We start from the raw sequence: 14,262 nt of genomic DNA on the forward strand, positions 1-14,262 counted from the left end.
AATTCTACTGAAGGATTAAGCTAGACTAGGGGAAAAAAAAGTGGTCTGAGGCTGAACCATACATCCCTGTATTTCAATGAACTTCACTTTGGAGATGCTTTATCCAGGGATGCTATGGTATATTCATTCACTGGACAGAAATCTACTTCATGCCATGCTATGAGCTGGAGGATACATGCGTGAGCCAAAGACACAACCCTGCCTTTAACATTAGTCTGGTCTGGCGTAAAAAACAGTACCATGCAAGCAACTCATCACACGTGCACTGTAAGGGTGTTCATGAGATCATTGGGAAGATTCTTCCCCCAAACCCCAGGAGACATTTCTGTCTGGCGCTTGGCTCAAAGGTAGTAGTTCTGTAAAATAACTGATCCGTTCTTGATATCATGGACACCCTACACTTCAGAACTAACGAAGCCTACTCTCTTTGCTGTCGAAAAACGCCGGGCCCACTTTGGCCCACCCGTGGTCTGCGAGGGACAACGTTTTACAACGGTCTCATTCTTAATTCAGCTGATATCCCCAACCTTTTTCTTTCCCTTTCTTTCTCAGCTACTTCTAATTTCAATCTTATATTTTGTATTTTGTTTCCTCAGTCTTGTGGGAGGAAAGGTATAGTAGAAATAAGTAAATGAAAATATACACATGAAAATTTTAGGAAAAGTAGAGTAATATATGCTGACTCCCAAAACTCCAAATATTGACTTTCTGGATATTTCTTTAAATCCCTACTAAGAACTGCTTTTATTTTTTTCCTACCTTAAATTTTAAGCTTCTGGGAGGTGGGGGGGGGGAACTGATGGAGAATATTTATTTGAAGTCTAGCTGTGTTCTTTTTTTTTTTTTAATGTTTATTTATTCATTTATTTTTGGGAGACAGAGACAGAGAACACAAGTGGGCAGAGAGAGAGAATCCCAAGCAGACTCCATGCTGTCAGTGCAGGGTCCAGTATGGGGCTCAAATGTGGGGCTCAGACTCACAAACCGTGAGGTCATGACCTGAGCTGAGATCCAGAGTCAGATGAGTAACCAGCTGAGCCACCCAGGCACCCCCTGGCTGTGTTCTTTTTAACTATGTAAGGTCTGAAAGGCAGAAAGCAACCATTTATAACTGAGAATACCCCCAAAGGCCAATGACATACACAGACCTTGCTCTAGTGACTAGGTGACACTATATAAAAATTGAATTATATAAAAAATGAATTTACTTTAAGTGAATCAAAATGCATTTCTATTGTTACCAGCTCTAGATTTAGGGTATCAGGTCATTAAGCTTTCTCCAAATGATTTCATATTAAGTTCTTCTTTTTTTTTTTTTTTTTTTGAGGTAGGGAGGGGCAGTGAAAGAAGGAGAGAATCTCAAATAGGATCCACGCTCAGTGCAGAGTCGGATGCAAGGCTCGATCCCACAATCATGAGATCATGACCTGAGCAAAATCAAGAGTTGGATGCTTAACCGACTGAGCCACCAGGCGTCCCAAGGTCTCATCAAGCTTTCATCTAATACAGAGCCAACTGCAGCCCAAATTCTAGCTCTCATTTGGAAGATGAGATCTACAGCTGAAAATGATTTGCCACTTTATATAGAGGTTAAAAATGACATCTTTTCAAATTTGCTTTTATTTTAAATTTTTTTTAAACATTTATTTATTTTTGAGAGACAGAGACAGAGCACGAACAGGACAGGGGCAGGGAGAGAGGGAGACACAGAATCCAAAGCAGGCTCCAGGCTCTGAGCTGTAGCACAGAGTCTGATGCGGGGCTCAAACCCACAAACTATGAGATCATGACCTGAGCTGAAGTCAGACACTTAACCGACTGAGCCACCCAGGGGCCCCTAAATTTGATTTTTAGAACTAAGTTAAGAACAAGCTTAAATTACTCTGCTACTTTTACTACTATGAAGAAGTCAGAAGAACCAAGGAGAGTGTGAGAGAGAATGTGGCATCTCTGCAAAAGCACATACAGCACACAGACAGGACTCATCTTTCTGTGGAGCCCACGCATTGGGGTACTGGGAGACACACGCAAGTATGATGCTAAAAGAAGAAAGAAGTTTTGCACACTCTTGTTTTTCAATCACTACCACCCTTGGGATCAATCTTTCAGACTCCCTTTGTACTTTATGGTATGCATTATATAAAATGGACACGTAACAGTTATATCAGTATAATTATATTAGTATTATATATCATATCAAATATATAATTATATATTATATATAATATCAAATATATAATTATATATTTGATATAATATCATATATTATATCAAATATATAATTATATATTGTATATAATATTATATATTATATCAGTATAATTAGATAGTATTTTCCTGTAACTTTTCCTTTACGATGGCCCCAAAGCCTTAAATAAGTGAATATAGAGATGTTACCTTTTAGCTCTTTACCTACAAAATACTCAACTGAAAAATAAACCACATTAAGAAACTTATATGCATGTACACCTCAGATGTACTTCTTCTTAATACCAGATAAAAGACACACCACCATTATGTTCCCCTAAGCCTTCTTCGTTGGCGTTACCTTCAGATTCTTATAGGCATAAGAAAAGGGCCCAGGGGAGCATCACTGAGCATTTTAATGGAACAAGGCCAAAAGGAAAACTTTGTGAATTAAACAGATGTTCTAGTTTAGAAAGTCATTTGAACAATGAGTAAAATCTCCAAATAAATTTCAAACACGGGGGCGCCTGGGTGGCTCAGTCAGTTAAGCGTCCAATCAGGTCATGATCTCACGGTTTGCGGGATCAAGCCCTTGTCAGTGTGTGAGCTGACAGTGCAGAGCCTGCTTGGGATTCTCTCTCTTCCTCTCTCTCTGCTCCTCCACTGCTTGTGCATACTCTCTCCCTCTCAAATTTAAATAAACATTAAACAAACAAACAAACAAACAAGAAAGGGCACCTGGGTGGTTCAGTCAGTTAAGTGTCAGCTCTTGACTTCAGCTCAGGTCACGATCTCACGGTTTGTGGGTTCAAGCCCCACATCAGTCTCTGTGCTAACAGTGCAGAGCCAGCTTGGGATTTACTCTCTCTCCCTCTTTTTCTACCCTTCCCCATCTTGTGTGCTCTCTCTCTCAAAATAAATAAATAAACTTTTTTTAAAAAGAAAAGAAAAACAGCTTTATAGGCAACAGTTTTTTTTTCCTAAATAAAGTATTTAATGGGTGCCATTTTTAACCAATGGCACAATGTCAAATGAGTAATTATAACATTTGATAATATAATCTTGTAGTTCAAATATCAAATAAATTTCACACATATTTTGTTTTCTTTCTTGGTGTCAGGAATAGAGTAAAATCAGTTAATTAAAATCAAAATCAGAAACTACTGCATACATGGCTCAATTTTGAAACAAACCAAATAAAAACGTTGTTTTCAACCTAAAATATTATAAGCTTCAAAATGATTATACACACCTAACAATGAATCTTAAAAAGTCAGCTCTGATATGGATTTAACACCAGGTCTTCAGTAATGTTTTTCATTAAGAAATTCCAGAAAACCCTTCAAACACTATAAGCAAACAGCATTCTTGATGATACTGGCAGAAATTTAGGAAGAATTAAATTTCATTACCATATTGACTGAATTCAGGAAGCTTGCAAATGACCATTTTTCACCCCTGTGATATGTGGGATATAACTCATCACAGCATTATATGTATTCACTGATTTTTTTCTAAGCATTTAAAAATGAGCTGTCTATAGCCCTATAAAAAAGTAGCAGCCTCTGTAATTTTAAAAGGATATTTCATATAATTTGTATTTTTTTGGTGCAATTATACCATGAATATGCATTAAAACACAGTTTAAGTATGCAAGTGATGAATCACAGGAATCTACCCCCAAAACCAAGAGCACACTGTATACACTGTATATGAGCCAACCTCACAATAAATTATATTAAAAATAAATAAATAAAATAAAAATGTGGTAACAGCAAAAAAGAAAACAAAACAAAAAAAACCACAAAAAAAACAAAAAACACAGTTCAAGTAAGAATACCCACAGGATCCCTAATCAACTCATTGCCTATCTTTCTGACAGCAGGTAGACACATTCACTATAAACAAATAAAATAAATTTAAGCTAATCAACAAGGAAGTAGTAAGTTTGTTTTCAAATCTTGGAAATCTGAAGTAAATTATTATGTAATTAGAATTCCTCACATAATTACACAACACTGGTTTTCCTAACGTTGGTAGTTCTTGGATAAGTATAGTTTGGTAGTTATTGGATAAGATCTTGTTTATAAATTGCCAGTTAATCCTATCACATTCATTTTTAGCTCCTAATTGTCATAAAATGTAAAGAGATCTTAACTGGCTAAAATCTCTTGTTGGCAAAAGTCTTAACCACTTGGGGCTCAAGCAAAATCTAAAGCCAGATGACCGTAATACATGCTTGTTAAACAGGGGGGAAAGAATTCTCAACAATCGAGATGATAGTATTTACTCAATTCAACAAATTATGTTTTCTTTGGCTAGGCTGTAGCTAAATATTTTCCTGCTAACTTTAAACATGGACGTTACTGGGTCTTTTGAAACTGTGGACCATTCATAAGCCGCTGACACCACAAATAACAAGCAACTCCTCCCCTCCACTCACACACACCTAGGTGAAAATCTGGCCTCTGAAATCTCATCTGAGTATGAATTCATTTCTTTAAATTACAGAGTTAATACAGTAAGAAGAAAAAGACAAAAATCTACCAACTAGGCTGAGCTGCCATCCTCTCCATGTAGTCTTTGGCCATGTCTCGAGCTTCAATGTTTTCAGGATACAGCACACAGAACATTGCCAAGGCGCCCAAGTTGTTGCCGTAAATTTCATTCCAGCGGGCGCTGTAGTCCTTGGGGTCCCAGGGAGGGAGGTACTCCAAGGGGCTGGACAGCATGGTGTGCACAGCCTCGGTAAGCCGGGCGGCAATGTGCTCATGGGAGCCCGCAGCCCTGAGCTGGAGCTCCGCCACCTCGTCCCTGGAGAAGAACAGCATCGGGTGGCTGTCGTAGTGGGCATTGGTGAAGGGAATCATGACTTCTGGGTTCTCGTCGGTGATGTAGGCTGACACAAAGCAAAACAAATATATGAAAAACACACTGGGAGCCCCCCGTGTGTGAGTCCTCATCGTGGCATCAGATCTCCAAGTCTCCAAGGCAGCCAAACCATCTTCGAAAGATCCTACGTGAGGAAAAAGGAAGAAAAGGGTATGTCAACCAGGGGAACATGACCAATAGGAAACACAACCTTGCTTGTATTATGAGGTCTAAATATTTAAAAAATAAAGCTTATGAATTTAGATTTTTTAAAAAAATGCAACAAAAATCTGAACTAGGAAGAGACTTACTAAAACCTAATAATTTAGTCACGGGAATAAAAGGTACAACATAATAGGTAATACAGTCAATGATATTATGATAGCGTTGTATGGTGACAGATGGTAGCTACGTTTGTGGTGAGCACAGCATAATGTCCAAAACTGCCAAGTCACTAAATTGTTCACCTGAAACTAATGTAAACACTGTGTCTCAACCATACTTAAATAAAAATAATCTAATTTTATTAATTAATCAATTAAACATGATACATCAGATATATATTCACTGAGGGAAACAGAACTTTGGACTTGGGGAAACCATGTAATATATTTGCTCAAGCAGGGAAGAAAAACTCTCCTTGGTATTTTTCTCACACTTTGTCATACAAAAAAAGTTTAGATTTTATGGTATTTTTTAGACATTAATATGAAAACCACAGTAACCAAAAGCTGGTGGTGAAATGTTGTCTGGGAATCTGAATGGACATTAGGAAAGAAGAAAAATCCTGTCTTTCCTTCTTTCTTTTTTTAAGTAGGCCTCACCCCCAGTGTGGAGCCCAGTGCAGGGCTTGAATTCACGACCCTGAGATCAAGACTTGAGCTCGGATCAAGAGCCGGATGCTTAACCCACTGAGCCACCCAGGCATCCTAATCCTGTCTTTCTTCATATAGGCTCCTTTACTCTGGCCTCTCCCAGCTTCCTAACAATCTGCATTCTAAAGCAGGGATTAGGATCAATACATCTGTAAGAATGTGAGCAGACAAAATATTACGAGTAAGGCTATATTCTCTTTGTGTCAGCAGAAGGTGGGGACGGAGAAGACAAAGCAGGGTAAACCGTCAGCCAAGCCCTTGCAATCCCTGGGCTGACATCAGCCAAGTATGCAGTGAAAGACCAGACAAGGAGCTGCTGAGACTAGAAACTGACAGGCCTTCACTCAGAAAATAAAACCCCAGAATCAAAAGGCTGAAAGAACATGTGTGCATTTTCCCCTTATTATTTGACACTGCTGCCCACTTTTTCATTTTGCACATGGGATTTTGGTATGTCATCCAGTAAGTCAGACATTGAAACCAAGCTCATATTTTCTTAACCACTTAACTTTCTTAAAAACCCTTTTTTTCAGTGGCACAGGTTAAAAGAACGTCTTTCAAATACAAGAACATTTAAAAAAAAAAGAGAGAAAAGAAAAAAGAAAACCTCAGCCTAGTCTATGTCCTACATCTGGGATAAAGCAGGCATAAAATCCCCCAGAGGAAAGTCAGGGAATTCTTAAAATTCTTCAGAGGGGAAAGGTTATAGAAAGCAGACCAGAAAAAGACAGTTTTATGTAAATAATGAACAGTAGTTTTCAATTATTAAAGAGAGAAACTGATGGAGAAAAATCAACCTCCCCAGCTGAACACAAACTATTTTTCCAAGGAAAAACTGCCTCATCAAATTCACAAGAAAGAAAACTAAAGATTTAACACACATTGGAGATCAATCCACATTCTCAGCTTGCTGTATCTCCAAGAAAAAGGCAATATGGCATCACTTATGGACGCTGCCATTAATTCTAATATTCTGTATATTTCTGAATGTGTTTTAGACTATATGTATGAAATTCAATGGCAGCAATTTTGCAAAGCATTTTAGATGTATTTCAAGAGTAGAACTTGTGATGAATTAAAAAAAAATTGGTATAGCCATGCTAAATAAAATATATGAAATAGAAATAACTCTTGGAATCTACTCATATTATGTCTAGCACCCAAAGCTTCACGGCGGCTGGCTAGACCCTTCAAGGTCAGAGGCCTGGCCAAAAGAAATAGTCCTCCGTGGTTATGTCTGAGGAGGGGTGTGGTCTCTGGCAACACAGAGACATGGCTGGGTCTGAAGTCATGCTTAGTCCCCACTGCCCCCACCTCCACTCCGAGGCTTATTTTTTGCTCTTTTTCATTGAATATCCATGCAAACAATTAAAAAAAGAGCTTGCATATGTTAAATCCCCCAAAGTCTAAGGCTGGATGCAGTTACCAATGCAATTAACACTCTGGACGTTTTAGGCACCCAGTGTGAGGATGGATTAGGAGTTTTTCCTTTGATGCTTAATTGAAGATCTTCTCTCAACTACTCATTTTTGAATGTGTAGCTCACGTTCTAGGTGTTTGTGAGGTGCTGGATTTTGGAGGGATGGCTAGGAACCCACTGGGAGACTAGAATTTGCCTTAGATCCTATACCAACATTCCCTAAACGTAGCTACAGGCAGATTGGTTTTATTCTCTTCCTCCTCCTGTTATCCATACTATCCTCCTACTCAGGTCCAGAGTTACTGAGGTAGTGGGGCGCTCCAGAGGATCCCTTACAATGTAGGACTCACGCTGTGATCCCAGGCACTTCTGCCACATTGCGTCCAGTTACGTAGGTCATGGCTAAGTGTATTTAAACAAGAAGAGTTGCTCCTGAAGCACAGAACCTCATTAAGATGTTGTTTTGGGAATGATGCCATCTCAACATGCCAACTGTTATTGAAAGTTCCCTAGTTATTGCTTCAAATTCACATGCGGGTATGAGGGCAGAAAGGCTGTGAGCTACCTACCACACATTTAAGACATTAATTCTTGTTGGAATACCATGTGGACCAATGCAGAACCCACAGAAATTCCACAGAACAATCACAAAGACTGCCTGAAAAGAAAGGACCACGGCGCTCATCGTGTCACAGACTATGTTGCCTTCTTATTACATTGCACTCAGCCACCCAGCCTTCACAGCTCTCCCGGTGATTAAGGCCTTTGTTGACCTATCCAAAGAGTTCATTTCTTCTGTATTTGGCACATACTTGTATCACATGGAACTATTCTGGCGGTTTATATGCTGTGCCTCACAGAAGGTGGGACCATAGCTTCCTCTTTGTATCACAGGGCTTAACACTGTGCTTGACGAGGAAAAGGCAGCTCCTGATGCTGGCTGAACTGAATTAACCCTTGGGCTTAGGACTGGCAGAGTAGATATCATCACTAAAAATGAGAAAGGAGAAACCTTATTCCCCCTTATTTGAAGCCAAAGCAAGTTTAGAATTTTTCAGAAAAAAATTCTGCTAGGAAACTTATAGAGGAAACAAACTATTTACAAGGCCTAGAAACTCTGGCAGCCTAAAAATAATTTTGAAAGAAAGATAAAAAAGAAAGAAATTAAACCTAATTAAAGCCTAACCCAAACTACTGAGGCTGATAACCTAAAAGGAGACGTCTACCATCTTAAGTCTGTCTAGAAAATTCCATTGAAAAGCCCCTATTTCTAGTCTTTGGGTTTCCTCTTTAAACTTCTACCTTCTGGGGGGCACTTGGGTGGCTCAGGTGGTTAAGCTCTGACTTTAGCTCATGTCATGATCTCACAATTCGTGGGTTCGAGCCCCTCATCAGGCTCTGCATTGACAGCTTGGAGCCTGGAGCCTGCTTCAGATTCTGTGTCTCCTCACTCTCTCTGCCCCTCCCCGACTTGTGTTCTCTGTCTCTCTCTCTCTAAAAAATAAATACGTATTAAAAAAATTATTTTAATATATACATATTTAAACTTCTACCTTCAGCATTCTGTGTACCACTCTGTGAAGAGTTGGAATAACATGAAAGGAGCATTTCTCAAGATAATTTTAGGTAGACCACAGATGGACAGGTTTTATGCCAACTTATTTCAATGTATGTTAGGAAAAACTATAACTAGTACATCTAACCTGAAATTTTAACAGCAGATATAAAATTCCTATTTACAACAAATTTAAGTTTAAACGTTTATATTAAAAAAAAGTAAATAGATAAGGCAAAAATTGTTGAAGGTGATAGCTGAATGACTACTGGAAGATGTTGAAATGCTGAGTAAAACAATGGCCACTGAGTTTACCAGAATGGCCAACTCGGAGGCATCTAGGGGGCTCAGTATGTTATGCGTCCGACTTTGGCTCAGGTCATGATCTCACAGTTCCTGAATTCGAGCCCCGTGTTGGGCTGTGGGCTGACAGCTCAGAGCACACACACACACACACACACACACGCACATGCACACACACACACACACACACACATACTCATTCACACACAGACACACGCTGGACAAGTCTATACTTTCAGAGGTCTGTGGATGATCTCTCAAGCCATTCTCCCCCCAGTTCAGTGTGTTGCAGACACAGCAGAGCACTGTCAACTCCCTTCAATCTTCAGGCTGCATTTGGCCCAGCTCAGAGCATAGCATTTTCAATACGGCAAAATCACGAGCAACCCTCAGCAGGTGCCGCTAATATTTCAGTTTACCCATAGTTCAATTCTCAGGATAGTTCTGAATGACTCTACTGAGCCTCATTTCCCCTAAAAGTCTTTCTCTTCTCCTATAACACACTAACTTTCCTTATCCAGCTTTTCTTCCCATTCTTTTGTTTCACTCAACACAGTTCGGAAAGGAAAACATTCCTAAATTTTGACCTAATCAATGACTGTAATATACTGTAGTCATTTAAGAATTAACCTGTCACTACCAGATAATTGAGACAGCAATTTAATCATCTCCACCCTGCTTATATCAGTAACAGTCCAAAGTTTGACATTATGCTTAGGCCAAGCCAAATAACACAACAGGTGTCTCTAAGAAGATGCCTGAATTCTAATTGTTTTAAGTAGGTCCTCACAAAGCAACAATAAGCCTAAAATTATTTTGCTTTAATCCTGGTTCCAACAATCCACTGCAGCTGTTATGGTTACTGACACACAGAGAAATTTTGTGTAAAATGCTTTTCACACATTTGATCTTTAATTTATAATAACTTAATATTACAAACAGTATTTAGAGTTAGTGTCTACTGATACTCTAACAGTATCTTACAGGCAAAACTAGAACCCAATCTCTTAAATGCTAAGCCAACATTCTTTTCTTTAATGAAATTTTTAACAATATTCAGTGACATTAAAAGTTCCATTTTTGCCATCCTTATACAAAGAAAGCACAGAAAGAATATGCTGAGAAGAAAAAGAACTAGAAACTAGACTAGTAACATGGAATTTCAAAAATGAAGGTTTCCAAAAGGTCTGGGACAGTTTATAAATGACACACATGATGATACAAAAGGTCTTTCAATTTCCTTGGCTTCAGAAAATGTAGAAAGTATAAGGATTGAAGACTGAGATTACCCTGCAGAAAGTAAAACATGTCCCAAATTAAGATGGATTAAAAACACTCTTACATTATGATTAACACCGGGCATGGAGCTGGGCAGACATGACTATAAACCCCTGCTCTGCTGTCTGCTAGTTTTGATCAACTGACTCCTGCTCTCAAAGTCTCCATTCTCTCATCCATCAATGATCCCAACTTCACAGAGTGATTAAATATTATGTGATGCACTTCACATAGAACCTGACCTGAAGGAAGGGCTCTATAAATAATTTTTCTAATGTTTATTTATTTTTGAGGGTGGGGAGAGAGACAAGGAGACATAATCTGAAACAGACTCCAGGCTCTGAGCTGTCAGCACAGAGCCTGACACAGGTCTCGAACCCGGGAACTGAGATCATGACCTGAGCCGAAGTCAGACGCTTAACCGACTGAGCCACCAGGCACCCCAGAGCTCTATAAATATTTTTAATAAAAGGGAAGAAGTTTGGGGCATGCAAGGTTATATTAATCCATCCATAAAAGTTTTTTTGAAAGAAAAAGGAGCAAAAGAAGGAGAATCACAGATATTAACTGACTGAGCAAGGTCGAGCGCTTGTTAGAAACTTAGCTGAAACTTGGGGCGCCTGGGTGGCTCAGTCAGTTGAGCGTCCGACTTCAGCTCAGGTCACAATCTCACGGTTCGTGAGTTCGAGCCCCGCGTCAGGCTCTGGGCTGATGGCTCAGAGCCTGGAGCCTGTTTCCGATTCTGTGTCTCCCTCTCTCTCTGCCCCTCCCCCATTCATGCTCTGTCTCTCTCTGTCTCAAAAATAAATAAACATTAAAAAAAAAATTAAAAAAAAAAAAAGAAACTTAGCTGAAACTCAAACACAATGCTCCTGACTCTAACACATATTTCATTAGCTCGCTCAATACTCACTGGAAAAGAATGAATATAACCCTTGAGATTTTTAAGTACTGGGCAGGGGTTTGGCCCTCAAAGAAAAGAATAATGATTAAATAAATGATTATCTGAGTTTGACTGCCTCCCAAGGTCTGTAATTCTTGGGTGTATAAAAGGTGACTGCTTCTTACTGTATTCTTTCAAAAGGGCCAGTATATAACAGGGACTAGAAAAGAAAATCTCTGGCTGGGGAGTGTTTCCTAGTAACAAATTTATATGACTGAAGGGATGCGTGAGTACTTGGGAGACATCTGTTGCCACTGCCTGAGTTGATAAGACCCTAACCTCAAGGGTCTGCTGTTGGCTCAGGCAATGTCATCAGTATTCCAGCTGATCATCCTGGGATGTGCTATCTGATGATAACAAAACTAAAACCCTTCTCTCCCAGGATATCAGTGCATTCATTCATAAGAAATACAACCATCAGTCAGATTGGGAGATATTTTCTGACTTCATCAGAAATGTACACAAGGAGTAAAATTATTAGATAATTGCTGGGGAAGAGGCCCTGGGATTGGGGTAACTCAACCAGTCAAGAGCATAATTTGCTTGAAAGGAGGCTGTGTTGTCAGCATATATCACAGATGCCCTTGGGGTATCATTAAGAACAAACATTTTTTAATTGAATCATTTAGGAAAGAAGAGCAAAATACATGTCCCACAGCTCCTGCCACCAAGCCCATCAAGCTCAGCTCAAGAGTACTGGCTCCAGTTTGCCCAAGCCAATGGATGGGCCCAGCAGTCAGTTAGTTATGTGATTAGGACAAATACCTCCCACAGTAGAACTGGATGTGCCCATATCCATGAAGGGCTAAAGCAGTCCTGCTGACCAGACAACAGAACACTCTTCCTTGGAAAATGTATAGACACTGTAGAAGTCAGCAATTCTTTCTCGTGTGTTCTTCCACTGAAAACCAAGTTCCCTCATTTTTAGGCCTCTAATTGGGTTTTAGGCAACTCTGATGCCCTGAGAGCGCTAACGTATTGTAACAGAGCCGCACATTTCCTTCTCTGATCTATTTTGGGATTTAACTCTCAGAGAAACCTATTTCCAAGTATTTGAGAAACAACTTGCTGTGGTCTCACACACACTACTCCACTGTTTCCATTAATTTTTTAACTAACGGAATGTACATATTTTTAAGGTTCTCCTTACTTGTCTATTTCAATTTTTATTAAATGTATAATTTGGATAATTTTTTGAAAAATAATTTTACCTCAATATCAAAATAAAACCTTATATGTCCTTCATAAATTTCTGTAGTGAAATAAATCTAACATTATTCTTACATACATCAAATCCTAAGAAAACATATGGTTTTAGTACTATACAATCATTCCCTAAAATTATACTCCCTGATGTGTAAAGCCTATAGACTCAGCCAAAAAAGAAAAATTTAAAAACCAAGGGCTCTTAATCAAATTGAAAGTTCCTTTTACTGAGGGCTTATTGTTTTCCTTATTTAGGATGAAATGAAATATATCTCCCCAAAAAGTCATTTCTAAACAAAAATCCACGATATGAAATTACAGCATACGGAACCCCTAAGAATTTACACGCACTACTGAGGGAGTAATTACAACCCTGAACCCACACAGCAAAACCACACCATGTATAATCATGGCACACATCACCTTCATGCTCAACACTGGAGGAACTTGAAGTTAGGTTTGTAAGTTAAGTGCAGCTCTGTGCAGTCCAACACTGTCCCCAGGAAGTGTTTGTGAAGATAACACATTTCCTCACAATATAATCTGGACCTCACTTCTTTCTTAGGCCAACAATGATAACTATAACTTTCTTCTGTGAGAATGGTTAACCGAAATTATGTTTAAAATGAAGGCTCCAGATCCCATTCACAAGAGGGCTACTTGAGTAAGTAATTTAGTGGTTCTCAAACCGAAGGCATCATTTAGCAGTAGAGTTCTGTCTGCCTGGTGCACCTTACTACAAAACTAAGAACCATTAAGGTCCAGCTTTCGGGGCACCTGGCTGGCTCAGTTGGTAGAGTACGTGACTCTCGATCTCAGAGTTGTGAGTTCAAGTCCCATGATGGGCATAGAGCTTACTTTAAAAAACAAATAAATGAAGGTATTACCTAAATAAATAAGTGAATAAGTCAGATCCAGGTTTTAAGAGCATGGCTGTCTTACAGAAATAGAAAGAAAAGGGGCGCCTGGGTGGCGCAGTCGGTTAAGCGTCCGACTTCAGCCAGGTCACGATCTCGCGGTCCGTGAGTTCGAGCCCCGCGTCAGGCTCTGGGCTGATGGCTCAGAGCCTGGAGCCTGTTTCCGATTCTGTGTCTCCCTCTCTCTCTGCCCCTCCCCCGTTCATGCTCTGTCTCTCTCTGTCCCAAAAATAAATAAACGTTGAAAAAAAAAAAAAAAAGAAAGAAAGTAAAATCTGTACTTTCACGGAGGCAAAGTGAAAGCAGGGTAGAGGTGTGGTGGAGGATCTACAAATCACTTGGGAGAACACTGAAGTAGCTAATTTTGCTTACAAAGAGGAAATGAAATGGTTATACTTTTTTAAAAGTTGTACTTATTTAAGTAACCTCTGCATCCATTGTGGGGCTCAAACTCATGACCCTGAGACCAAGAGTTGCATGCTCCTCTGACTGAGCCAGCCAGGAGTCCCGAAACGGTTCTACTTTCTAAGCTATAAATCAGTTGTAGTTTATCTAGCAGTCTAACAACTGGACATCTTCTAATTGGTACCTCTTCATTACAATTTTGATTTTCTTTAAAAAAAATTTTTTTCACGTTCATTCAATTTTGAGAGAGAGAGAGAGAGAGAGAGAGAGAGAGAGAGAGACAGTGTGCGAGCAGGAGAGGG

General features: G+C 39.3%; 1 protein-coding gene across 1 annotated transcript in view; it reads right to left on the minus strand.

Annotated features, from left to right (window-relative positions):
* Positions 1 to 14,262, minus strand: part of DSE (dermatan sulfate epimerase) — a 79,705-nt gene that overhangs the window by 47,870 nt on the left and 17,573 nt on the right. Inside the window, exon 2 of the mRNA XM_047102535.1 lies at positions 4,735 to 5,203. Coding sequence (XP_046958491.1) covers positions 4,735 to 5,150 — 416 coding nt within the window. The 5' untranslated portion in view covers positions 5,151 to 5,203. The remainder of the gene's footprint in view (positions 1 to 4,734; positions 5,204 to 14,262) is intronic.

The sequence above is a fragment of the Lynx rufus genome, unplaced genomic scaffold (genome assembly GCF_022079265.1).
Source record: "Lynx rufus isolate CCGP_SWC_20201006 ecotype Redwood Valley unplaced genomic scaffold, mLynRuf1.p SCAF_6, whole genome shotgun sequence".
In the NCBI taxonomy this organism is placed as follows: Eukaryota; Metazoa; Chordata; class Mammalia; order Carnivora; family Felidae; genus Lynx; species Lynx rufus.